Source organism: Odontesthes bonariensis, chromosome 5 (genome assembly GCF_027942865.1).
Source record: "Odontesthes bonariensis isolate fOdoBon6 chromosome 5, fOdoBon6.hap1, whole genome shotgun sequence".
Taxonomy (NCBI): domain Eukaryota; kingdom Metazoa; phylum Chordata; class Actinopteri; order Atheriniformes; family Atherinopsidae; genus Odontesthes; species Odontesthes bonariensis.
In genome coordinates this window covers 22,272,241-22,296,734 of record NC_134510.1, presented here as the reverse complement: position 1 = coordinate 22,296,734, position 24,494 = coordinate 22,272,241, and the positions used below count along the sequence as shown (strand labels likewise).

Below are 24,494 nucleotides of genomic sequence, written 5' to 3'. Positions count from 1 at the left end.
TGTGCAAACAAGCTCATAATGCATATTTATTTCTGCTTCACTCAGATTGTGAATGTTCTTACATGTGCTGTAACAGTCATTGTTATTGCTGGGTAACCCTCAGGTTGTGAGTGATGACTCATTTTGTGTTCTGTGTCTGTGTCTTCAAAGTGCATGAATATGTCCATGAGTTTGTCTCACTCTGGGTAGGAAGGGAAACTTGACTGTGCCTTCAGAGGGTTTTTCAGTGTTGTGTATTTGAAATATGTAAAAACTATTGTTTTAAAACTGCATGTTTGAATTTGCATATCTCGATGCCTTTAACAGCCCGAAGGGATTTGCTTTGGATGCAGGTCCTGCAGTGGAAATGCTGCTCTGTGTTGCTGCTCCGGGTTGCTGCTCATTACACTGTCATTGCACTATTGTTGTAGAGAAGAGATGAAAAATTTCTATTTTCAATCTCAGACTTTATCAAAATTATACATGAATTTATTTTTCATGCACCAGACTCCATATTTTTACAATGGTCCCCTTGGACATTCAAACAGCAGACAAAACGGTGTTTTTCTTTAGTTAAAAGGGTTTTAAATCTGTTTTAAACAGCTTTGTGAAAAACATGCTCTTCCGTGGAAAGTGATGGTTTGTTGTTTTATTTAAAAAAAAAGATAGTGACCAGTGTTCAGTATGAAACTTATTCATTTTTATTGTGATAGAAAAAAGGGTCAAAGTAGCCTGGGAATTCCCATGCTGCTTTGCGCTCGATTTCATTCTCACTGCAAAGTCAGCCTGGAAACCACCGCCCTTATTTTTGCTAGAGTTTGGGAACCAATCACAGAACGGGGGGGGGGGGGGGGGGCAGCAAGACGATGACGACGTCTATGCGCTACACCGAAGCTTGTAGAGCGTTAATCCAACATGACAGCGGACACAACGTTACCGTTCAATGCAGCCTTAGAAAGTGTTTCGGAGTAGATTCACCCTAGGGTCATTTGAACCGTGACATCCAGCCAAGTAGCCCACCCGAAGTTTTTCCGATATTGGCTGAACATCAGCTGAGTTACCGAGTTATCCCGAATAGCTTAGTAGGCTACAAGCGCTAACGGACCCTGGCAGTATCTCCAAAATTACCACACTAAAATCACATGTCATGACACCAAACTTCTACAGTAGCACAAATATGGTCTGTACTCACCAAACGATGCATTTGGAAGTTTGTACATAGTCCAGGAGTTTATTGTTATCATCAACACAAGCCTGATAGCTTTTCTGCTGCTAAAGCTTCGTCGACGTCACTTCTGGGAGCTGGGAGCTTCAAAGTAAGATGAGGGTTGATCTACTACTGTAGACAACAAAGCAAGGCTGCTCAATTTCTCCATTATTAAAATAAATTCACAACTCTACAACATAAAAATTCATGTAGAATATAGCATATAGGCCTACTTTGTTGTCAATTTGAGTAGCTTAGAGCGCAAGTTTACTTTTATTTTCCATTTTTTTCTTCTTCCTCGTCGAATTTCTGTCGTCATCTGGTATAAGTGATACAATTGGCTATGAATCGCGCGCAAAGCAGCATGGGAAGAACCTGACGTCATTTGATAGACATTCGTAGCGCCCAATAAACGGCTCTAGGCATTCGTAAACCACGCCTCAAATACGAGAAAATGCACACCTAGTTCCCAGACCACCATCTCATCGAGATTGTGGACGCGTCAGCCAGGCTAGGGTCAAAGTACAATTTACATACAAATTTGTGACATTTATTCACATACATAAGGGGAAAAAAATATATCAATTGTGTGTGGGTTGGTGGTCCTTAAAACTGTACCCACTGCAGGATTGGTTAAAGAGGTGGTATTGTGCCTTCAAATGTAATGTCACTAATGGCTCCAAATGCACTGACCAGTCAGGGTGTGGACAAACAGCTGAGGGTGTCATGGAGCATTTGCCTCTTAAACATTAGAAATATATTTATGTGTCCTGTTAAGAGCTTGAATAAGGGCAACTGGGCTTCTTCTTGGATAGTCCAGCTCTTATGATTACCATGACCTGGATGACCGAGAATCTTTTGTTGGCTCTAGTGGCTTTTACTCAAAAGTAGCACGACAGGAAACAGGGCAGAGAGAGTAACATGCAGCAAAGGGCCACAGGCCAGTATCAAACCCAGCTGCCAGCTGGCCAAGGGGCAAAGAGCCTCCGTACATGGGCTGCCCGCTCATCCCAGTGAGCTATCTCACTGGAGAATCTTCATTTACATATTTGTCCTGTTGTGGGAAAGGGTCTTTATGGATTGAGCTTGCTTCCCACAGATGCCATCAGACTGGTATTTAAGGACTTTGGAGGCCAGGTGAAAAGTTCAGACTCTTATGTATTTTTGTGGGGCCTATATCTGTCCAGCTGGGTGAGATGGCACCTTTAGGAGAGTGCTGTTGCAATGTGAGGTGGGTGCAGATGGTCTGCAAAAATATTCACATAGGTGTCAAGAGTCAAGGTAACATCCATGTGAATGCCAGGATGCAGGTGTTCCATGCAGAGCATTGGATTGTAACAAGATAAGCAGTGTTGATATGCCACTCAGTGGTCATAATGTAATGGCTGTATATATGTGTAATTAGATACTATTTACATTTCTGAGACTCTGCTTCTCTCTGATTGCACCAACCTCTTGGACTTACTAACTACAAGAAAGGAGAGCTAAATAATGCATCAGTTTTAAAATCCCCTTCATTCCTAAATACATTTAAAAAAAATTCTAATTAAAAATACTTTTCAAATAATTGAATCAAGTAAAAAAATAGACAATTACTTTGAAAAATACCTGTGACCTGAAAAGTCATGCCACAGTTAAACACACTGACGGAGCAACAAAACAGCGTCGGCCTCACTGAGAGTTCAGTGTAGAGACAATTTTTACATATTCATACAGTCTCTTTTGAAATCCGTTATTCATCTGTGGAGAATGTTTGATGTTGATTTTAATAAGGCGGTGAGGTGAGGCAACAGTAGCAGCAGAAATGTATAAAACTCCGTGCAGCTCGATGAGCATGCAGCCGCCAGCTGCCGAGCCATAGCCAGAGCTGGGCCTTAATCTATAATTTAACATGGATTGAGTTTATTCTCCTCAGGGTCGATGATCAGGGGAGAACCGGATGGGGAGAGGAGGGAGAGCCTTCCAACCTCATTTCTGATACTGGGCCTGGCTTTGCCACGGTCTTTGATCTCTCTCCCCTTTTCTCTTCTCTCTTGTTTTTTTTCTGTTTTATCTCCCTCACATACAGGAACTGAGTCTTTTATTTCTACTCACTCTGACATACTGTACAACTGGTACACGATCACAAAAAAATGCAGATCATGTGCGGGGAAAAACAAACACCCTGAAGAGAAGTGCCTAATGTTTAATGTCCTATTTATACACCTAGCTTGCACCCTGAGTCATTTCTTTTTCGACAAAGGCTGAAAATAGAAACCCAAACAACTTGCAAAAACCCGGTGAGAATGAGTTACACCGAGGATTTTAAGTACTGCGCAAGTAAACATAATCACAGTAATCACTTTTTATTCCTGCTTTGTAAATCTGGAGGAAATGTCCTATATCCATTTTTAGAAACTAGATTGCACTGCAAATGTAATAGTGTGAAGTAGACTATAAATATTAATACACACTCCCAATAGTAATTCTAATGTGCTAGAAATAGCTTTGTTCGTCTCATGATAATTTATTTCGTAGAGTGCATTTATTTTTTATAATACTACACAGGAACTTTTTTTTTTCATGAGCTGTAGAACAGACAGCACTAGCAGTATCGGTCTGATGGCTTCGATGGTGACATATTGAACGGTTTCAGCAAAGTTTAAACACATTAAGGTGTAAATGCAGCCAACAGGAAACTTCAGCACAGTAAGAAAATATCTGACTCTTGAATGACCGTAAAAGAATCCAAATAACTTTTCCTTGTTTAAATCTCTGTTAAGATTCATTGTTAGCAAATTCATGGCAGTTGACCTCACAGTGGAGACATGCTGTTGTAACACTTGCAGAATGTGGTTTGGAATTGTCTTGCTGACACAAAGAGGGCTATGCTTAAAAAGATGTTTTCTCAGTGGCAGCATATATTGCACCAAAATCTGTATGTTTTTTTTTCAGTATCAAGGGTTCTTTCACAGGTGGGCATCTTACCCATACCATGATATATTGCCATAGCAATATGGGATACTGGCTTTTGAACTGTGTGCTTTTAATGAGCCAGATGGAATGTCCAATATTTCCAGATTTAACGTTTTTATTCCTCAGACCACAGGGTGGGTTGTTCCTTTTGCCCCACCATTGTCAGTGAGCTTGTTTCTGTGTCTCATTTTTGTCTTTTTTTGATTTATTTGTTGTTGTGGATGAACGAACAAACTGCGCTTTCTGTCAACAGTTCTTGGATGTGTTTTTGATCTCCATCACAGAATTGTGTTTGTTAAAGCAGTGCTGCCTGAGGGCTTGAGGATCACAGTCTGATAAAATTGTTTCTTTGGTTTTGTCCCCTGCATACAGACTTCACCAAATTCTCAGTCTTTTCATAACATTATGTATTGTGGATGATGAATTGCCACTTTGACTATTTTTGTACTATTTGATCTTTTGTTTCATTTGCTTCATCTGGTTTCTTTTTCACTGTCCATGCAGTTTAACAGTTCTTTTCATGCACTTTTGTTCAGTTATGCTGACAACCCTATTTTCAAGATTTAATATGTTATCTTTATAGTTTATTTATTTAATAATAAGGTTTCTGTTTCTATCTACTTTTTACACACAAAAAAGTTGTAAAATAATTACCTCGACATTTATCAATTTAATTCCTTATTCTTTTACTGTATGTTGGATTCCTGATGTAATACAAAAATTGGATTTTAGTCACGCAAGTAAACTTAGATGCAGAAATATTTCACATTAGCAAAATGATTATTCTTGGCTTTGGAAACAGTGACAAAACAAGGTCTTGACGTTTGTTTAGAAGTTTTTGTTCATCATCTTTGCAACAATGTTCTTGCTTCTGTAAATAGTTTCTATTACACATATTAGAATTATCTGATTAAAGAGATGTCCTACAATTTGTAACTGAATTCTGTTTGTAATCTAGTTTACATGGCAATTGCCATCAGTTGCCTTTAATGGTCACTATATGGGTCACTGAGCAGATGATGGGCCAGATGAAGATTCACTATAATTCAAACTGTCTGTTCTGTGGATAACAACACGTACATTAAGAGATTAGATTTTGGAAGTTGCACAAAGAAACCAGGATCAGCTGAGAGTTTTAATCATAGCTTGAGCGATGAGGGAATAACCCACCATACCATCACTGGACACCAGATGGTGTTTTGCAGAGCCAAGACTTAACAGAAAATGCACAAAAGACACAAAGGACACATTTTCACAAGGAAATGTGGTGAGTTTTAACTGTTTTACTGCAGACATTGATAGAGTTTTTCTTCATCTCTAAGTGCTGAGAGGCATCCACTTAAAACCATGCCTTTGAACCTTTACGGCTCCTCATCATTTAATTTTCTCTCTGACTTTGGGTCATCAGATAAGTCGCCCAGAACAGATGCTCATGGCTGATAATCCTAACAGAGACACTGATGTGTTCTGTGCTGTTTAACATCTGAGCCAGCCACATATTCACTCAACAGCGACTGCCTAGATGAGGGTTATAAAAAATGAAACATGCTTGAAAGAAATCTGACACGGAAGAAGATATATTTCCCCCCTGCTCTCTGCTCTCAACTGACCAGCTCATTGAAGATCCAATGAGAACAGACCTACAGATGTTCGCTTGTGTGGAAAAGGCTTGTGTTGATTCACATAACTGTCAAGGCGCTCTCTGTATTATGTATAATGTCTTACAGTCATTGAGTATAGGGGTGAAACAGGTATTATTTCAAGCAATGACATGATGCAACCACAGACTCAGTGGAGATTGACGAGTGTTTTCTCTTTCGTACAGCCTTGTCTGGCTGTCTGTCACAATCAAAGCATCCATAGCGTTACGTCATGGAGATGAATAATTGATTCATGCTGACAGCTCACTGGTTATGTTGTAGATTCAGTGAAGCATCAGAGAGCACTCGAGTATGAAACTTCTTTAAATGAAGAAAGAAAATGTTACAGTACTTTTTTGTTCGTGCAGAACCGTACAGAATTTGTGAGCTGGGGAAATAATGAATCATTCTTAGTAAATACAGAAGCACTGAACACTGGAAACTAAAGTTTTTCTTTTGTTCGTGTGCCAAAATCCCGACATATATTTCGCCTCAAAGTGTGAAGAGAGTGGAAAATCATATTGTCTTTTGTTTGTTTGTTTGTTTGAGCATGTAGATTTAGTTCAGGATCATCATAAAGGCTAAAATGAATAGAAATTAAGATCAGATTTATTGGTCATGCATACACACAAAATTTGTCCTCTGCTTTTAACCCATCCAGGTTGGCACCTGATGACACACTCATGCTCATGGTCACACACTCAGACAGATGTCATACACTGGAGCACAGGGCAGATATTCACAGCACCCAGGGAGCATGGGGTTACAGCACCTTGCTCAAGGGCACCTCAGCTGTGACAAGGAAGTGGACTGACACTTCTCCAGCTGTCAGTTTCACCAATCTTTTTGAGTGTTAAGAGTGGGAATTGAACTACCAACCTTCCAGTTATTGGATGACCAACTCTAGCCACGGCCAATAGTTCACTCATCAATCGGCCAACAACAGCACATTGTCAAGCACGGAAATATCAACTGCTGACCAAAAATGTCAATTTATGATGAGCTTCTCACTTCTGAATATCTGATGATTTTTTTTTTCCGTTTCACATTTTCATGAAATTTTTTCTACTTTCAGGCCAAAACATTATCGAATTTTTCAAACTTCAGTGAGCAAAGTCATCTGAACCTGTCTTTGTGGGCAAATATAATCACTTGCATATTGCATTATTATTGGCATAAGTAGTGTGTAAGTGTATGTAAATTCAATATTTTCTTAATCTCTTTTCAGCAGTGCTGCCATATCAGCTTTGGCTCAGTTTTGCCTCCCTCAAGTGGTGAATGAGAACACTGGCTTTTCTTGTGTTGTCACTGAAAATACCTGCGAGGATTAATTAAATTCTCTAAAGTTTAAAAAGCTTTGCAAGGCACTGCAACACGGCCAAACAGCAAAGCCAACACTGTTAATATATCAGACACCAAACTGGCTCTCAGGGGAGAAGAGGCGGAGCATTTGCTCTTGACCAATACCATGGATTTGACCAGAAATACTGAGAGAACAGTGGAGGAGGTACCAAGAATATCCCCCCATGTCCTGTTGACAGCTGGTAAGGCCCCTCCCTGATGACAGACCAGAGCTGGATTCTTTCAATGAAAAGCCTTTTGATTGTAGGCAGGAACTCCTCTGGTTTGGTTGAATGGCTGTCAGCTCTGTCAGGGTGATGGACGGGCGGCTGTTTCACCTCTGATAGAAACAAGCCCCTTCCACTGAGCCACTAACTCTCGCAGAGCAGGACCCCTGCCAGTCAACTTCTAACTTCTAACCTCAACCCGAACAGATGGAAACAACCACAAGATAAGATGGAGGAGAAGTGTAAAAGTGAAGCAAAGCCAGCCTGAAAGAGTTAAGTCCTGCACAGTCCTGAGCTGATGAGGTATACTTACTGGCCTCTACAATTTCAGACAGCCCTGTGAGCAACTTTGTGTGTACACACAGACATTGTCTGAAAAAGGAGATCAATATGGATATTTCACATGAAAAACTATCCACAAGCAATTGTTCCATTATTCAACAAGGCCAGGGAGACATGTCTTTGAAAATCCACATTTATGTATTTAACTTTTTTTTTTTAATTAAAGATAGAAGTTCGGAGAAAAGTGAGGACTTCTGTCTGTTTGGGAGCTCCACTGCTGCTGCTTTGTTTAGCCTGATTTGCACAGATTACAGCCAGTTACAACAGCGTTATCGTTATATAGTCAATGAGATCAGCTCAGGCCCTCCACACACACAATCGTTACTGTTTTTTCTGCGAGAAGAAAAAAAAGTAATATTTTCTTTTTTTCTCTTTTCATCCCTCTCTGACTAAGACACACACACACATACTCTGAATGCATCAACTCAACTGTAAATGTTTACACCGACTTCAACTTAGCCCTGAGCTTCATGCCATGAATCACTGCCATCCAGGCAGGCCTCTCCACTGAGGTGGTCTTTTGCACCGGAGAGAAGCGTTGCCGGGTTTGTTTGGGCATCCAGCCAGCTGTGATCTTCAGACATGTTAAGGCAAACAGGAAAACTGTGTCTACGTGAGCCTAAACCACTTGTCATCGCTTTTCACTCTTACTAGAAGGTTTTCCTTTCAAAATGTTCTACAAAGTGTAACTAGTATTGGCATAGTGGTCTATTTGATTGTATAGTTATGCTATCATCTCACAAAAGAAAACAATTCTACATGCTTTATGTGTAATTTTATGTCTGTGCAAACAGCAAGGGCATAAAAGGAGATGGAGCGATTTGTTATGTTTACATGGAAATGGAAGAAAAAGTAATAACATCCGCATTGAAAAGTAAAGCGGGGTTAAAATGGGGTTGAAACATAGACAAATAGATTAAAAGGTTTAACTGATGCATCACTTTATCAGTCCAATCACAAACCATACAATGTGCAGATTTCAGGTGAGCACAGAGACATGTTTTTCTTCAGCAGCGTTAGAGCTCTGCTTTGCACATGCATCACACTGCACAGTGTAAAGTAAAGCACTTTGTGTCTGGGAAAAGTTTTCTTCAGATTACTTTTTTCTTGTTGGTCCGTCATCAGTATTTCAGAATCTTAGAAAATTTGGGTTTAGCCTCAACTTGCTGAAAAATATTTTCTTTCACTCTTTTTGCTGGCAGCTGTTGCACTTAATTCATCGCTCAGGGTCAAAGGAAAACATGAACCACACTGGCAGGGACCCAGTGTGGTTCAAGTATTCATACTTGAGGTATTTTATTACTAAAATACGGGCGTAGTGCAGCGTGTTTTTTTTTTTTTTTTTTTCAGATTAGTCATTCAAATAGGCTAAGCTAAACAGTGTTTCTTTGTGTACTGGAATGTTCCGGATGAGCAGTGTGGAGATTTATTTATTTTTTTTTTTTTGAGTATTTACATACTCATCCTAGATTGCCCTTAAATAATAGAGAGCATTCCCAAACCCTGTACAAAGGGAGAAAAAAACTACAACAACATATTGAAACTAAATATCCATATTCTACGTCAAAGACATTTTAAACTTCTCTTTGAAATGGAGCCACAAATTTTATCATTAAATACACAAGTCAAAGAAATCGTATTGCTTACTTGCACATGCATTAATACCGGCTTTTGGACATCACATCCACTGACTGACTCAGCTCAACCCCAGGGCAAGAGAGGGTGGAAGCAAGGGATTGAGAGGGTGGGGGGGTCTTGAGGTCTGAGAAACTCAAGACCTCGTCGTGGCAGCATACCACTCAGCCATCACAAGCACTTAACATCTTGTAGTGTTGTTTAGTATTGGCTCTATGTGAACAAAAGCTGGAGCCCGGGTGTCTCCGCACTAAAAAGGCCCATCTGAAAGTAGAAGGGGAAATCCAAGCCGGCCTGTGCCTGCCACTTCATTTCCTGGCTGGTGAAAGCTTGTTTCCTGTGCATCAGCCTAAACATGGCATTTCACAGGGAGGGGGGAGCTTTGCCACTTGTTCCCTCCTTCTCCACTTTTGACTCGCAGCTGCAAACAATTTATTTTCAAGACTCACAGAGTAACCGTTTCCAGATTAGTGCTCTGATAGATTCAAATTGAAAATGACATTTTGCAATGTGAATCAGCTTCATAGTTTGTCAGGCCCAGTTAGTGGTTCCGACCAAGAGAATTTATGTGGTTTTCTAGTAGTTTATATCAACCTCTGAAAAACAAGCTATGGAAACCAATTTCAGCACTCGGAAACTATTTCAAACCGACTATAAAACTACTTGAGAAGCGACTGTCCATTCAGTCAGCAGTGGAGTTGCATATGTTAAACTATAGCATTAATTCAGAATGCTTGAAGGAAGAATTTTATATCTGAGAGATAAGAAAATAGATCCCATTTTCTCATCTACACATGGGCTGAGCTTGAAATGAACTGGCTGGTACACCACGTTGAAGGACCAAGTATTGATAGCTGTTCAGCAGTGCTATGCTAAACATTACATGAAAAGCTCACCACGATGGAAAGAAATAGATGTGAAAATTGTCAAACATTGGGATAGCGCGTTCCACAATCGTTCACTAAAGGCACTCAATTGATATTCAGTAAAAAAGCGACAGACTGGTGGTTTCTCAGCTTTGGCTTGAGATTTGCATGGTTGGATTTGGAAACCTACAGCCAACATCATAAAAGACAGTAATTAATATGTTAATTATCATCTGTTGGAAGGCAACCAGCTGCAGAAAGTAAATGTGCTCCCTGCAAAGAATAAATTAGCATAAAAACCTTCTTCTATTTTCTATGTAACACTGTTTTCTACCACTCTCACGGTGAATCTCTTGATATAAGTTCTAAAAAAAAAAAGAGGAAAACAAAATAAAAAAAATAAAAAAACAACTTTAAAAACTGTTTTATCCCAGTCTATCCCAGTCAGTGGATAGACTGGGATAGACTGGGATAGACCAGTGTGGCTTTGTTTGCAGTAGAATTGTTGGCAGTGGAATTTGCCTGAAGCTTTAATATTACAGATGGCGAGCAGACAGGACTGAAGAACTGGTTGGTCTCACCATATTCTGATGTTTGAATCTTTATACTTTTGCCCTAATTGGCTCAAAGCTGCCACAGAGCTGAGATTCTGCAAAACCCAGAAAGCCAATGCTCTATATTCAGGGGAGAGGCTTTGCATCCAGAACTCTGCAGACCAGACATGAGGTTTAATTTTAGATGGGCCACTTTCTGTAAACTGAAGGGGGGTGTGGGGGGCTGTTAGGGGTGGAATCCCAATTGGATGTGGAGCAGATCGAAAGTTCAAAGCATACAGCTGTGAGAGAGATGGAGTTAAAGGTCAACAGGCTGGATTCTGTGATTTCTGGAGCTGCACTTGATGAGAGCAGACACTCAGCAGCTGCATAGTGACAAGGGGATTTACCAAGGCGAAGGTCTTCCCACCACTCAAGTATAAGACACGATTCAGCTGTCTACTTGCTTGTCTGGACTTTGTTTTTATCTTTCATATTTTTGTGATAAGTTCTAAGAAGATATATTACAGTAGATGCCATCACGATTTATATTTATCTTGAAAAAAAACTGTCACGAATTAACTTTATGTGGTCGGCATTCATTTTTTTTATGTGGTCAGCATTGATTGTATTAAACTGAGGAGACAAAAAAAAAAATCTCAATCTGTGTTGACTTTTTTGATCCTTGTCATGCAGTCAAGCTAATCCATTCTTCTTTCATTTGTGTGCGTCTCAATCTCTTCCTGCGTGAAAGAGGCCGCCCAAGTTCCCTGTTTAGTCTGGCTGATGATGGACAGCCGAGAAAGGGGGCGCTTAACATTTGGAGAGGCTTAAATAGAAGAGCATGTGTGATAAAAGCAGGCCTCAAGAGACACGCAGACAGCAGAAGTCATAATGTTGTGAATAACACTTGCGGTTTAATCAATTGTATAATAATCAATAACCCATAAGTTTTATTTCCAGAAGAGTTGGGAAATTTTCTAACGTGTAACAAAAATGCAACTCTCTCTGTCACTTGCTAATTTGTTTGTTTGCTAATTTGATTATAGATAGATAGATCCAGATAGATTTGATAGAAAGACCCTCGATAGTTAAAATATTGTGAAAAAAAACCTGTTTAAAATGGTCATGAATAAAAACGAAGTAAATAAATAACAATGAATAAATAAGAAAAATGCATTTAGACGTATTGCACCAAGATTATTGCACATTAAATATAAGTTGTTCTCTCAGCAGCGGTAAACTCATTTAATTTGGGCCATCTAAGGCCAGAGGAGTTAACCAGCCTTATGGATGCTCTCTATCATGCTCCTGTAAAAAAGTGGTGAAAATGGGAGGTGGAAGGCAAGATCTCCTCATCCTGCAGAGGAAGAATGAATGCCACAGCGCTCTTTTTGCCGGTACCAATGTGTGCTGAGTCCAGGTGAGCGTGTCTGTCATGAGCGTCCCTTGGAACTTGGTGTTTCCCACCACCTCCACCTCTGTGATGACGATGAGCGGCGGTGCGTGACTGGAACGGTTCTTCCTGAAGTCAACGATGATCTCCTTAATTTCTGAATGCAAAATTGAAAAGAACTTTGGTCTTTTGTTTGCTTAGATCTCAGTGACAAGGCTTGAAACCACTGCATCGTGGCACTGAATTCAATTGATCTTGTGCTTGTTTCACCCTGATAAAAAGAAATGCTTTTTTCAAGAAGATTGAGAAAATCTAAAAGGCAGTTTTTACACTGAGCACAAGAACCGCATCTATGTTTATTAATTTCACAACATTTCAAAGAATTTGATAGCCTACTCACGTTTTCTCCTCACCCCATGACAAAGTCAGCTGTGCAACTTGAGAGACACATTGCTCAATGTCCATTTGAAAGGACCTCATTCAACTTCACTCACTTTTCTCTGCCTTAAGTCCACTTGCTCCATTTACTGCAACATTCCCAAGCACAAAACAGCCACAAAAGAAAAATGTGAGTATAACGACACAGAGAGGGTAGAAGGAAAATTAGAAGTAGCACAAGGGGGAAAACAGTCTTTTTAGCTTCAAAGGTTCTCTTTCTCCCTTTTAGTGCCCCACTAGCCTGTGGGGGAATGGGACTTGCTTGTCACTGGTGCCATTCACCTGCCAATCAGAATGTTACTAGATCTGATTAGCTCCACATTGCGGAGCTAAAACCACAAGCCAAGAGGCACATGGGTGAGAAGTCAGGACGTTATTATGCTGGCAGCAAAACTACTTCCACTGTCTGACTAGTCGTAAAAATCTTTAGACATTATTCAATGATACTAAGATTAAAGAAATAATGCATCCAGTTTCTTTGTGTTTTGAAATTGGCTGGTATCTTACCCTTTCCAACAGGTGTAAATTATAAGAGACAGATAACCATTGTTGTAAAAAAAAACATAAATATAATTTGTCCATTAACACAAATCTGTACTTATATAGAGGATAATTGTACTACACCTATGCGTGTCTATATTGTGCTACATTTAACATTTCCCTCTGTTCCTTAAGCTTTTCACAGCAAATCTTCCTCAATTATGATCAAGTGTGCAATTTGCTTTTTGTGTAATGGCGTCACTTCATCACGTTTCTTGTTGTTTTCTCAAAGGATAATTAGCGATGATAATATTTATGTAGGTATTGTGTACACACCTTTAAGACTTAACAAATACAACAGAAAACCCCAACTCTGGCGACTCTTCATTTCTCTACACTGAAAGGAGTTTCTCAGCCACATCAGTCTGTTTACACTGGAGAATTTTAGATTTCCCTTTAGAATGTTTGAGAACTTTGAGTTGTAAAGATATACTGAAGTGCAAAAAAAACCAAAAATAAATCAATAAGTATAACCAAATTTCAGAAAATAATTTGCAAATCACAATTTTCAATTGAGTGCCCAAACAATATGCTACATGTTTTCTTTCCCCACCTAAACTTGTGATGAAACACATGCTCGGAAGATGGATTCATCCCAAATAACTATTAGGAACAAAGAGTATTAATAATTACACCCCTCAAGTCCTATCAGGTATAGAATAACTCAAAGAAAAGTATCTGAGGGGGAGAAAAAATATTCTGAAACAAGAGACAAACTTCTGCTGGAAATTCTAGCTGGACTGCTGTCCCATGTCATTTGATACACAAAAAGATCTCCCTTCTCTCTGCCACTGTTGCAAAGAAAACATATATATAATGACTGCTCTGGAAGTAGTCAATCAGGACCCTTATTTATTTAGTATGTGACTGAGTATGATGTGGAGACTGCTTGTGGAGCCGATGCAGGTAGTCAGGGCTCCTCCGGTTGTAGAGGAGTTGGTGCCTGAAGCGTCTGAGTTTTCACACTGCTGCTCTTATACCTCCTGTGTGTTTCTCAGCCCCAAATGCAAGAATAGGGGTTGAGGTTGCAAGATCTTCACGAAAGCGTTATGAAAACATGCAGACAATTACTCAAACAATCGGTCGGTTAACAGTTCACAAGTGTGTGCAAATCCCTTTCTAACTAGTTAAGCCTTTAGCAATATGTTGCTGCTCTCCATACCCCTTATATACCCAGATCAATGCTTGATAAGAACAGCAGGAGCAACATGACTTCCCCACCCTATTTGTAATCTGAGAGCCTCATTAGAACAGAGGGAATGCTGGGGGCCCTCCACGTGAAAAACATCCAGTAAGGCTTTCCCTGAACCACAAAAAACGCTACTAATTCCATCCACAGCCCCTCACGGCAGGATCCAGCCATCTGGACTCATTTCTGCCTTGGAAGGATGGCTCTCAAGGCCCATCTGCACAGGGGCTGCATTCACAATGGGCAGGAGGAATGTGCCTGTCTGGGATGGAATGTAATAGATTTAAGGGATGACGGCATAATGCGATATATCGTTTCACCCTGTACACTGGTGCATGTCATTTCATCAACATCTGTATTTCATTTTTAGTGCCAGGGTCATTCTTGGGTTCAATCTGTTTATTTATTTATTTTTTAAAAGGGCCTCAAATCACTTAATCATTACCAATTAGTGACTTATTTAGGTTACAAATGCACACAATGCATTACATACATTCATAAAACATCTTGACACAGTAACACTTTAAATCTAAGTAATGGATGTTTTTCTTACCAGCTGAAAACAGATGTTTGTGGTATTTTTTCTTGGTGAATGGTTTAGTGTATATAAAAAAATGCTAATTGTAGTGGCATAGCTGTCTGTATCCTTGTTTTAAAATTTTTTTTAAAAATTATCAATGTCATCCTGTGTTTCTGATTTTAAATGTGTTTCAAAGCTGAAAAAATAAAATAAAAAAAAGCTTTCTTGTGTCTAGTGCAGCGATCCCAAAATGATTCATACCGTAGCCGAGCCGTAAATCCAGACAGGATGCATTACTACCATTCCTGAGCCTGCAGCGACAGCCCAATCCTATTAGCTGTTAGGTTACTATAGCAACTTGTGGTAAAAACCCCTCAAGGGTAGACTGGGAGGGGTCAGAAGACAACAGCAGGTAATTTGGCTGATAACCAATATGTGTCTTGCTGCAGTTTCTGGGACGACTCAAATGCAAGACCATATGGAAAATAATGTTCAAGTGATGCATATGTTGGGATGCAATCGTTAAAGAGATGTCTGATAACCTGACAGTCCAAAAGTTGTTCCTTGACTTCCCTATAAATCCTTATAAGCCTTTTATGAAGGCCGAGTTATTTCAGTGAGTGTAGAGATCTTGATTTATTTATTGCAATCTAACCAGGAAAAATTATCTAAATTAAAAACCCTTTCCCAATGGAGTCTTATCCAAGACAACCATAATTACAGATCTTTGCAGAAAGTGCACACAGAGCAAGAAAACACAATGTTTCAAGTTAATTCTAAGTTTGGCTTTCAAAGAGATACCCATCTGTGGCGGGACTACCCGAGAGCAGCTAGGGGCACACTTTATATATTAAGTGCTGCTAAGTTGTTTAAAGCCTCTTCAACATAAAACTTGTTAATTAATCATAAGAAAACAACAGCTCACCATGGTGGCTTTATCAGAGCCAGCAATTCTTGGGGATCAGACCAGCAGTATACCCTCTGCACATGGGAGTTAAATGTAACAGAGGTGGCTGGTCCAAATGACCGCATATTGATTTGCAACTTGCACAAGACCCATTTCCTGTCCTCCTGAGACTCTAATCAATAAGCCCTCTTCTCTGCAAACAATATACACCACACATTAATCTTCCATGCTGGCATCCTTGCAGGCTTTTCCATGATTTTTCAAAACTAAAAACAATTTTTAATCACATCCCAAAGGCCTACACAGTGTTTTCTCGTTCAGAAACTAAAGTATCAACTCACAGGATTGCTTCTCTGCACATTCTTCTAGTCCTCTCATTCTGTAGTGCTTGCACAAGTACATTTCCTGAACAAATGCACTCAGCCTTACATAATCCTGCCTTCAGGATGAAACAATATCAGTAACAGCAGTGCATCAGAAGCAGCTCCATTGTGAGTCCACCTCCAAGTGAAAGTGTTTGTTCTGCTGCCTTTTGCTCTGAGCTCTCTAGCATAAATCCATGTGAACTTGAGGTGTAAGAAGCATCACATTTTGGCCCAAAACATCCAGCCCAGGTAGGCAGCATCCCCCAGTGGAATTTTACAAAACATTGTGGCGAAAAAGGGTAATCTTTGGGGCTGCTGGGGGTGCACATTTGTCCAATCAGTTGCTCTGACGGTTCTCATTGGCTGAAAGAGAGCTGCCAATCAAATCTCCTGGAGGCGTTTTTGCCTGTGGTCTCTCAGTGCCATTTTGGAGCTTGAAGAGTACAGGCCTGCTCAGAGAAAACTGCATGAGTTTAATAGGGTGCACCTTAAAACAAAAGTGCCAACTTTGCTGAGGCAAACATACTTACAAGGAAAACTGATTAAATGCTCTCAGACTAAATAATTCAAACTCTATCATTTTTCATTAATCATCACCAACCCTTATTTCAGGCACAAAGGTCCTTAAAGAGGAAATGAGAACAACAATAAAATAAAATAGAAAACGCATTTTATAATGCAGAATTGTCCAGTTATGCATAATGAATGGTATAGGGTTATGTATGCATTCCATTCAATTATCAAATGCACAATTTAATCTGCAGGCAAAAACCATCATAATATTTGGTATTTCGACATAATCTTTATTTCTATTTTTTATTTGATGAAAAAGCTTTTGAGTTTAGTGCATGGGTGTTAAAAAGTTTGATATAATATAATATAATATAACATAATAGGAAAGTTGTACTGTATTTTAATTTTTAATCAATTTAATTTGACCTTATTTTGACGAAGATTTTTTTATTATTATTATTCTTTTAACCACACAAGAGTGACAATGATCAATGTAAACTAAAAACATCTGCCTTGTCCCATTTGCACCCCCCTCTCCCTGCTCTGCTCTGCCATACCCAGAGGACGCCCATGGGCGGCAGGGCAGTTCCGGACCAGTGGACGGGGACGGACGAGCGGACTGCTCTCTGATTGGTCGGGGGTGTGTGCGTCCCCGTCGTCTCCTCCCGGTTTTCCTGGCATGACCTTTTCCCTTGGCAACCACTTCCTCCGAGCATCAACGGCCATCTTTAATTTTGACTCATTCATGAAAAGTTGTCTCTCTCCTTCAAACACGCCGGCCGACCGACACATTAGCGCACAAAGCAGCGTCGACGGCGCTGTGTGCGGGTAGTTTGCAGCTACAAGCACAGAGCAGAGCAGCACCGCAGCAGACTGTCCGCCGAGATTAAGTACCGACAGCGTACGTTCATATTGTTCATTACATCGTGTGGTGCATCACACAGCCTCGGCTCCATTCATGTTTTCTGGCTGCTGTCCGCAGATAATTATCGCAACTGGCTGTCGGAGTGAACTTGCGCTGAAACTAACATGTTGCGTTCGGAAATGAAGAAGCTGTACTGTTGAGCTCCCCGGCGATACAGCAGGTGGAGCGCTATAATAAGTGGACGGATCACTGTGTGAAGGGCACAGCTGAGCACTCATCACTACCGTGTTGTCGTGCAAATATCAGAGCACACACGGCACGAAAGTGTTTCCGCGCGATGTCAGTGTGGCGTTTTAACAGAAAAGCAAACAAACTGACACTTCCTGTCCGCCCGTATTGTTGTAAGCGCTCATTTTCTTTCTTTTCTTATCATGGCAGAATGAGAAAGAAGCAGACTGCCAAACAGAGGAAGACCGAGGAGCCTGCAGTTGTCCAAGAGTTTGTGGTGGAAAAAATAATTCGCCGCAGAGTCTCGAACGGAAGAGTAGAGTACTTCCTGAAGTGGAAAGGCTTCACTGAGTGAGTGACATGTTGCACAATCAGTGACTGGATGGCTTTTTTTGTCTTGTAACATATTGTTTAACACCTACAGTGAAACCCACTCTGTCCTCCCTTTTGATGTGATCACAGTGCAGATAACACATGGGAGCCTGAAGACAATCTGGACTGTCCTGAACTCATTGAGGAGTTTTTGAGAAACGCCTGTTTCTCAGAGGGGAATGAAGAAGAGCAAAGTGAGCAGGAGTTGATTCCCAAAGAAGAAATGACTGAGCAAGAGACTGAAATTGTGAGTGTGCGAGAGAAGAAGTGGTGGAAATGTCTATGAGTTATTTACAGAGCTTGTGGTTCTAAATACGTGAAAGGGGGGGTAAAAAAAAAAAAAGCCTAACTTTATCTTCTTTTAGATTTAGGGCAATAGTTGAAGTCAAAGAAAATTCAGGAAGGTAGTTTTCATTCATTTCGGTAGTTCTAGGACTAGACTAGGTCTAGACTACATGAAACTAAATGGCACGAGAAAGCGGTTAGTTTTGCAATGATACTGAAAGTGAAAGCAATTGAAATTCCTTTTCTTTTTTTCTTTTTTTTTTACACCATGATGGGCAAGTACAGTAAAATATGCCACACCTAGACGTATGTTGTCTTGGTTGATTTATTCTAACTGCTGTTTCCACTCTGTCCTTGTTATTCTCGCCACAGTCCTGTGTGCAGGCTCAGCAGCAGGCTCAGGCTGTGCAGAGCGGCAACAACTTCCTCCAGTCAGATGACGACCAGTCAGACACCCCCACTTACCTCGAGCCTGAATGCATCATCGGCTCCACAGACAGAAAGGGAGAGCTCATGTTCCTAGTCAAATGGTAACTGCCTCTTCCTCTTTACGCCGACTAAAAGACGCCATTTTTTGCTAAATGGCTCCATGGTGGCGAAATTGTGCACATTTAAAGTTGCACTGCACTTGTTCAGAGTGCAGCAAAGATAAAGAGGTATCTATTGTCAGGTCTATGAGGTCGTTGATCTTTTTTCTTGTCGTTTTAGAACTTATTCCTTTTATATTGTGTAATGCAAAATGTATACAATTCAATATATTGATTACTAGAAAGACAAAGCTCTAATGATGTATTTATTGCTTCCATGTTGCACCAACTGATCGGGACTTGACACATACACGACTCCATCGTACTACCGTTTGAGTCACTTGTGCCTAAATACGGCCTCGTGATCGGTGCCATTATAGAGTTGTAGATAACAGGGATTCTCCTCCAAACATGCGTCCATTTTGTTCTTCTGCCCCCTGTCTTCCTTGTCTGGTTGTGAGCTTTTTTTAAAAAAAAAAAAAAAATCTATTTATTAATTTTTCTTATTTGGAGATTAGTCGACGCACTCAATCTGCATAGTTGCAAAGAGCCGTCACACACTGCTGCTAACTGGTGCTACCGAGCGTATGTGGAAACAATGAATTGGCTTTAGCCCGAGCAAATGTGCCACGATGTTAAACACTCTGGTGTCTTTTTTGGCCTCTTTCAGGCTCATTTTGTTCTTCTTATGAAGACACTGTCATGGCTGTAGAAATCTATGACTGAGCTCAGAGTTGGTGTTATTTTTTGGGAGAGTTACGGGAACACTCAAACGGCTCTAACAGTTCTATCACCTCACTGATGTGACCCTGCTGGCTTTATGACAGAAATGTTGCATTCAAATTGTATTACCGTGCAAATGTGAATGATGAGGTGGCCTCTGAGCAGGTGAATGTATTAGTGATATTTTGATCAAAAGAAACACACCAGTTTACAGAAAAAAGTTTTGCTGTTTGGCATTTAAAAACCACCAAAAAAAAAAAAAAGGAACAGGAAGAGACTTGTGAAACTGGTAATGGCTAAAGAAGGTGGTCTAACCTTCAGTGAAACCCTCAACTTGCTAATGCAAACTTGTTAACTGGTTGAAGAGGCAGGTGCCTGTGCGTGACGCAACATGGCTGAGATATCAGTATCTGTATCTGCTTCGAGGAAATTCTCAGAAATGTCAGCGTTTTGCTCTGGTGGCTGGGTTAAAGAAACACTTTCATGTTAACCATTTGAAGCATTACAAAGAAGCTTTTGCTGCCTTCTTTTCTATATCAGCTGTTTTATTAATGACAAGAATGATTGTCCAAACTTTACTTTTTTTTATTTTTTTTTTATGCATTCGTTCAAATGCAAAACATGCAGAGCTAATATGCAAAATTGGAAAAGGTGCAGAAAACTCTCAAAGGTTTCGGGTTCCAATGAACTCAGTCCAAGAAAAGGAGAAATAAATGAGATCAGAGTGCAGCTACAGTTATCCATTTGTGCAGTTACAGGGAAACAAATCAAGTTTTCCACATCAGATTTTTAGAGGTCTTTCAGAGTCGTTGATTCGTTAATACAAAAAGACTGAAATATTGCATTTCCAAAAGTATTCAGACCCTTCGCTCGGAACACAGTTTAAGCACCTTTGGCAGCAACCGTCGTCTCAGATCTTCTTCAAAAAGATCCGAAGGTTTGGTGCACCTTACTTGGCAAACTTCCCCCTTTCTTCTTGACAGAAACAATCTCAACCAGGTCGGATGTTATCAGTGTCCAGTCGTTTTCAGGTTTATCCAGAGATGCTCACTTTAGGACTTTAACACTTTTCCTAAAGTGAAGTCCAGTGAGCTCAGTTTGGAACAGGTGAGGTCGACTTTAACTGACATTGTGGACAGTCTTTTACTGGCTCTTTTGGACTGTTTTGGCTCCAAGTCGAAAAACTGAGTCGGCAGAGAATTATATGTCACCGACCTTTTTGATAAAGTAGACCAGACTGAAATTGTGCCGTTAAAGAGAACGCAGGTCTTTCCTTTTACAGCTGTGAAGGAGATTTATTAGGTCAGATGGATCACTATGAATGAGATCTGGTGTTCCCTTATGATAGTGAACATTTTTAGACGCACAGAACGTGTGGTTCTGTGCTTTTTGGACGATGATGACATTTACCGTGCAAGTTCAGTGGGAGGCCCTGTGAGTGATTTCCCCCTCTTGTGCTTTCCCCCCTTAGGAAGAACTCAGATGACGTTGCCCTGCTGCCGGCCCATGAAGCGAGCGTCCGATGTCCCCAGGTCGTCATCGACTTCTACGAGAAGAAGCTGACCTGGCACTGTGGAGACGAGGAGCAGTGAAAACACTGTGTGGGTTGTGTGCGGAGGAGAACTGATAAAACAGCTGCACTCTCACCTGAAGCTTAGTTTAACCTCCATCAAATGTCCTCCATCAGCTGACATTAGAGGCGCACAGTGTGAAATCACATCCCCGCTGTAGGTAGAGTCTCTCTGCCAGATCCTCAGCGGGGATGGATTCCAATTGCTCTCAGCCCTGTGGTGCTCAAAAGGTCACTTTGCCTTCGAGGACGCAGCGATGGAGACTAAAACTAACTTTAATGCGGAGCAACTGATTTGAGGTCAAACTAACCTGTTGCAGCCCTTCTGTCATTATGTAGCAGACTTAATCACTGTGGACGTGTTTTGGTTTTAAGATATTGTTCTGAGTAATTTAGTTTTTTTTTTGTTTGTTTTTTTAATCCTGTTTAGCAACGAGTAACTTACTCTGGGAGGGTTGTTTGTTTAGTGTGGGCTTTATCTCTTGTGCTTTAGCACTACGTCAGTGCTACGTCCCCGCAGCCCTTGTTTAGAGCTAAAGATTGCTGAACTGATGTTTTGATTTTTTTTTTTTGTGTATGGGTGTTTTTTTGTCAGAGCTTTTATTGTATCTGTTTTACCCTCGTGATTATTGTAAAATGTAGAGAAGAAAAAAAAAAAGTCGTCCAATAGAAATTTCCCTTATTTTCAATTAGCTGCTTGTACCACATGTTTTCTTCTCCTTATTTGTTGTAACTTTAAAAAACAAAAACGAATGGAATTATTTGGTGCTTTTAGTCTAAATGAAGTCGTGGTAAAATTATTCAAAATGGCCTATTTCTATAGTAAATGTACTGAGATTTACAACTATTGGAAAGAGTATGTTGAGGAGGACAACTGTTAAATGTAGCACCTTCGTTATGAGACTGTCTCTTCACACAGGGCTTTGTCACTGACTGTAATTATACATCCCTGTGTACTTGATACTTTTATCCTGATGGCACTGTCCTGACTTTACATATCACCCATGACTGTTATGGGACACTCAGCTGAACCTTAAACCTCTTTAAACACACCTACTACTGAGCTACTGTAACTGTTGACCATGGATCTGTGAAGTCTGTGAATAAACTAAAACTTTTTGTGACACTTTTTATTAACTTTGATCCCATGAACATCACTGAAAGAAACTGACCAAAAATATGACTTAACATTATACGCGTAAACTTCAGATAGTTTTGATTTTTTTTTTTTCTCTAAATTACAGGCAGTTGGGAAGAAAAACGGCAGTGATGTTTTGTAGGCTTTATTTGACAGTTATGAGGAGGAGCTTTGGCCAGTCTTGTGACTGTTTTGAAACCTTTGATCCTGTACTGTAAAAGTGGAAAGAAGAAGCCCAACGCAACAGTGTCTGATTTTAGGTTACCGGGATTCAGTCTTCAAAAACATTTTTGGATTATGAGAGACGAAATCGAAGGAAATGTGAATCAGGTGGGTTGGAAGTTATACTTTGAATTCGAATGTTTCATTAAAAAGTCACATACTTTGATACAGCCTTTGAAATAACTAATTTTTTTGTGCTGAGCAAGAAAGGATATTCTGTGGGATTTTCCCATCCTGGTTTTTATGCTGTTTGTCATCGCACTTCCTCAATTTTACAATAAAAGCCTTCCTCTTTTTTTATGCCTCTACATTCAGTTTGGTGTCTTGCCTGCCTTCTCCATGCAGCAGCTCATCAGTGTCTGGGTGCGGGACCCACGGATACAGAAAAATGACTTCTGGCATGCCTACATAGACTATGAAATTTGTTTACATGTAAGTATTAAGGTAGAATGGAAATTGTTCTATTTAACTCTACATTTGTTTGTAATGTCTGTGTGCTGTGCCTGTTTTAGACTGCCAGCGTGTGCTTCAACAAGAAGACTTCAAGTGTGAGAAGGAGATTCAGTGAGTTTGTATGGCTCAGACAGAAACTGCAGGCAAATTCAATGCTAATGTAAGTATAGTTGCTGTGATTTAAAACAACGACTTGTGTGACAACAACCGATTCAGATTCTATGTAATCTGCTAAATGGTTAATCGTTTATTGTGGTTTTGGTTTTCGCAGGGTGCAGTTACCGGAGCTGCCTCCCAAAAACCCTTTCTTTAGTCTAAACAATGGCCAGCAGATAACTGAGCGGATGAAAGGCCTCCAGAAGTTTTTAGAACAGTAAGATAAACCTCAGGGATCAATACATTTATGAACTTTGACATAACACATCACAAGTTAGTTTCCACCCACTCCAGGGTGTTGACTGCTGTTTTCACAGCTGTTGGTACTGTAATGTACTAAATGTACTAAACCCTTATTTGTTCATTGTCCCAATTTCTCAGAATCCTTCAGAGCCCTTTGCTGCTGTCCGACAGCTGCCTGCACCTTTTCCTGCAGTCACAGCTCAGCGTGTCCAACATAGAGGCCTGTGTTGCTGGAAGAACCCCCTACTCTGTGATCCAAGCTGTCCGGCGCAGCGGTCTGAGGAGATTCCACTCAGAAGAGGACCTACAGAAGGACCTCAGCATGTCCTGTGAATCAGACTCAGATAGGTATTATAATGCTGTGTTTCACAGGACCCCGTCAGTGATGTCCACACCAAAGCAAATCAGCTTTTTTAGAAACCCGTTTGCGGATTTCTATAGGCTGATGGATTATGAGTTCTCCCTGTACCTGATTCACTAATCTCACCCAACTCTGTTCTTGCCTGTGTTGTTTCAGCTTAGAGTGTAGAGATCCAGAGCACCGGATTAAAGGTTTGGCAAAACACAAAACCAAGAGAACAGCTTCACTCGATCTCATAGGGACCAGCCAGGAGGAGATGCTCAGCTTCTCGTCCGGTTCGTTATGAAAACATCAAATTCATACAACTAGAAGAATGCTGGAAACCATTCATTATCCCACATATGACTTTATTTTCTAAATTATGTTTTAGCTAAGCTAAATTATGTTTTAATTATTAGCTTTTCTGTTGAAGAAAAACTACCCATTATCACGTCATTATCATGTACTTTTTGGCCTTTTTTTGTAATTATTGGTGCTACTAATAATTAAATTTACAAAAAAGAAACAAGAGAATTAATGTATGCCTACCTTTGTATAGCTATAATGTATCAGTATCCTGTGAGAGTACCAGAAAAAGCTGCAGCAACAATTAGCCTGAAGGTGGCAGTGTTGTCACATTTTGTACATTCCCATGTCTCATGAACATTTGCTGTAACTGTCTCTGTTTGCTTCATAAACAAACTTTACTGAAACATCGTGAATTTTGGTCATTCATAGTGAGCGAAACTCCCCCAATATGTCCAGACAACAGTGTAATA

The 24,494-nt window shown here is 40.2% G+C and overlaps 2 protein-coding genes across 3 annotated transcripts; both read left to right on the top strand.

The window, feature by feature from the left end:
• The first annotated feature begins 17,293 nt into the window (after positions 1 to 17,293).
• cbx3b (chromobox homolog 3b) lies at positions 17,294 to 22,287 on the top strand. 2 transcript variants are annotated; one of them, XM_075465353.1, is made up of 5 exons: positions 17,294 to 17,494; positions 17,897 to 18,037; positions 18,149 to 18,305; positions 18,716 to 18,873; positions 21,065 to 22,287. In XM_075465353.1, the coding sequence occupies exons 2-5, from the start codon at positions 17,898 to 17,900 to the stop codon at positions 21,183 to 21,185; spliced, it is 576 nt and encodes a 191-aa protein (XP_075321468.1). In that variant the 5' UTR covers positions 17,294 to 17,494; position 17,897; the 3' UTR covers positions 21,186 to 22,287. The 2 variants fall into 2 exon arrangements, with proteins under 2 accessions (XP_075321468.1, XP_075321469.1); XM_075465354.1 differs by lacking the exon at positions 17,294 to 17,494 and adding an exon at positions 17,501 to 17,678.
• A 96-nt stretch (positions 22,288 to 22,383) lies between these two features.
• Positions 22,384 to 24,428, top strand: snx10b (sorting nexin 10b). The gene is made up of 6 exons (XM_075465352.1): positions 22,384 to 22,631; positions 22,839 to 22,955; positions 23,036 to 23,136; positions 23,248 to 23,349; positions 23,514 to 23,723; positions 23,893 to 24,428. The coding sequence occupies exons 1-6, from the start codon at positions 22,599 to 22,601 to the stop codon at positions 24,020 to 24,022; spliced, it is 693 nt and encodes a 230-aa protein (XP_075321467.1). The 5' UTR covers positions 22,384 to 22,598; the 3' UTR covers positions 24,023 to 24,428.
• Positions 24,429 to 24,494: the final 66 nt, after the last annotated feature.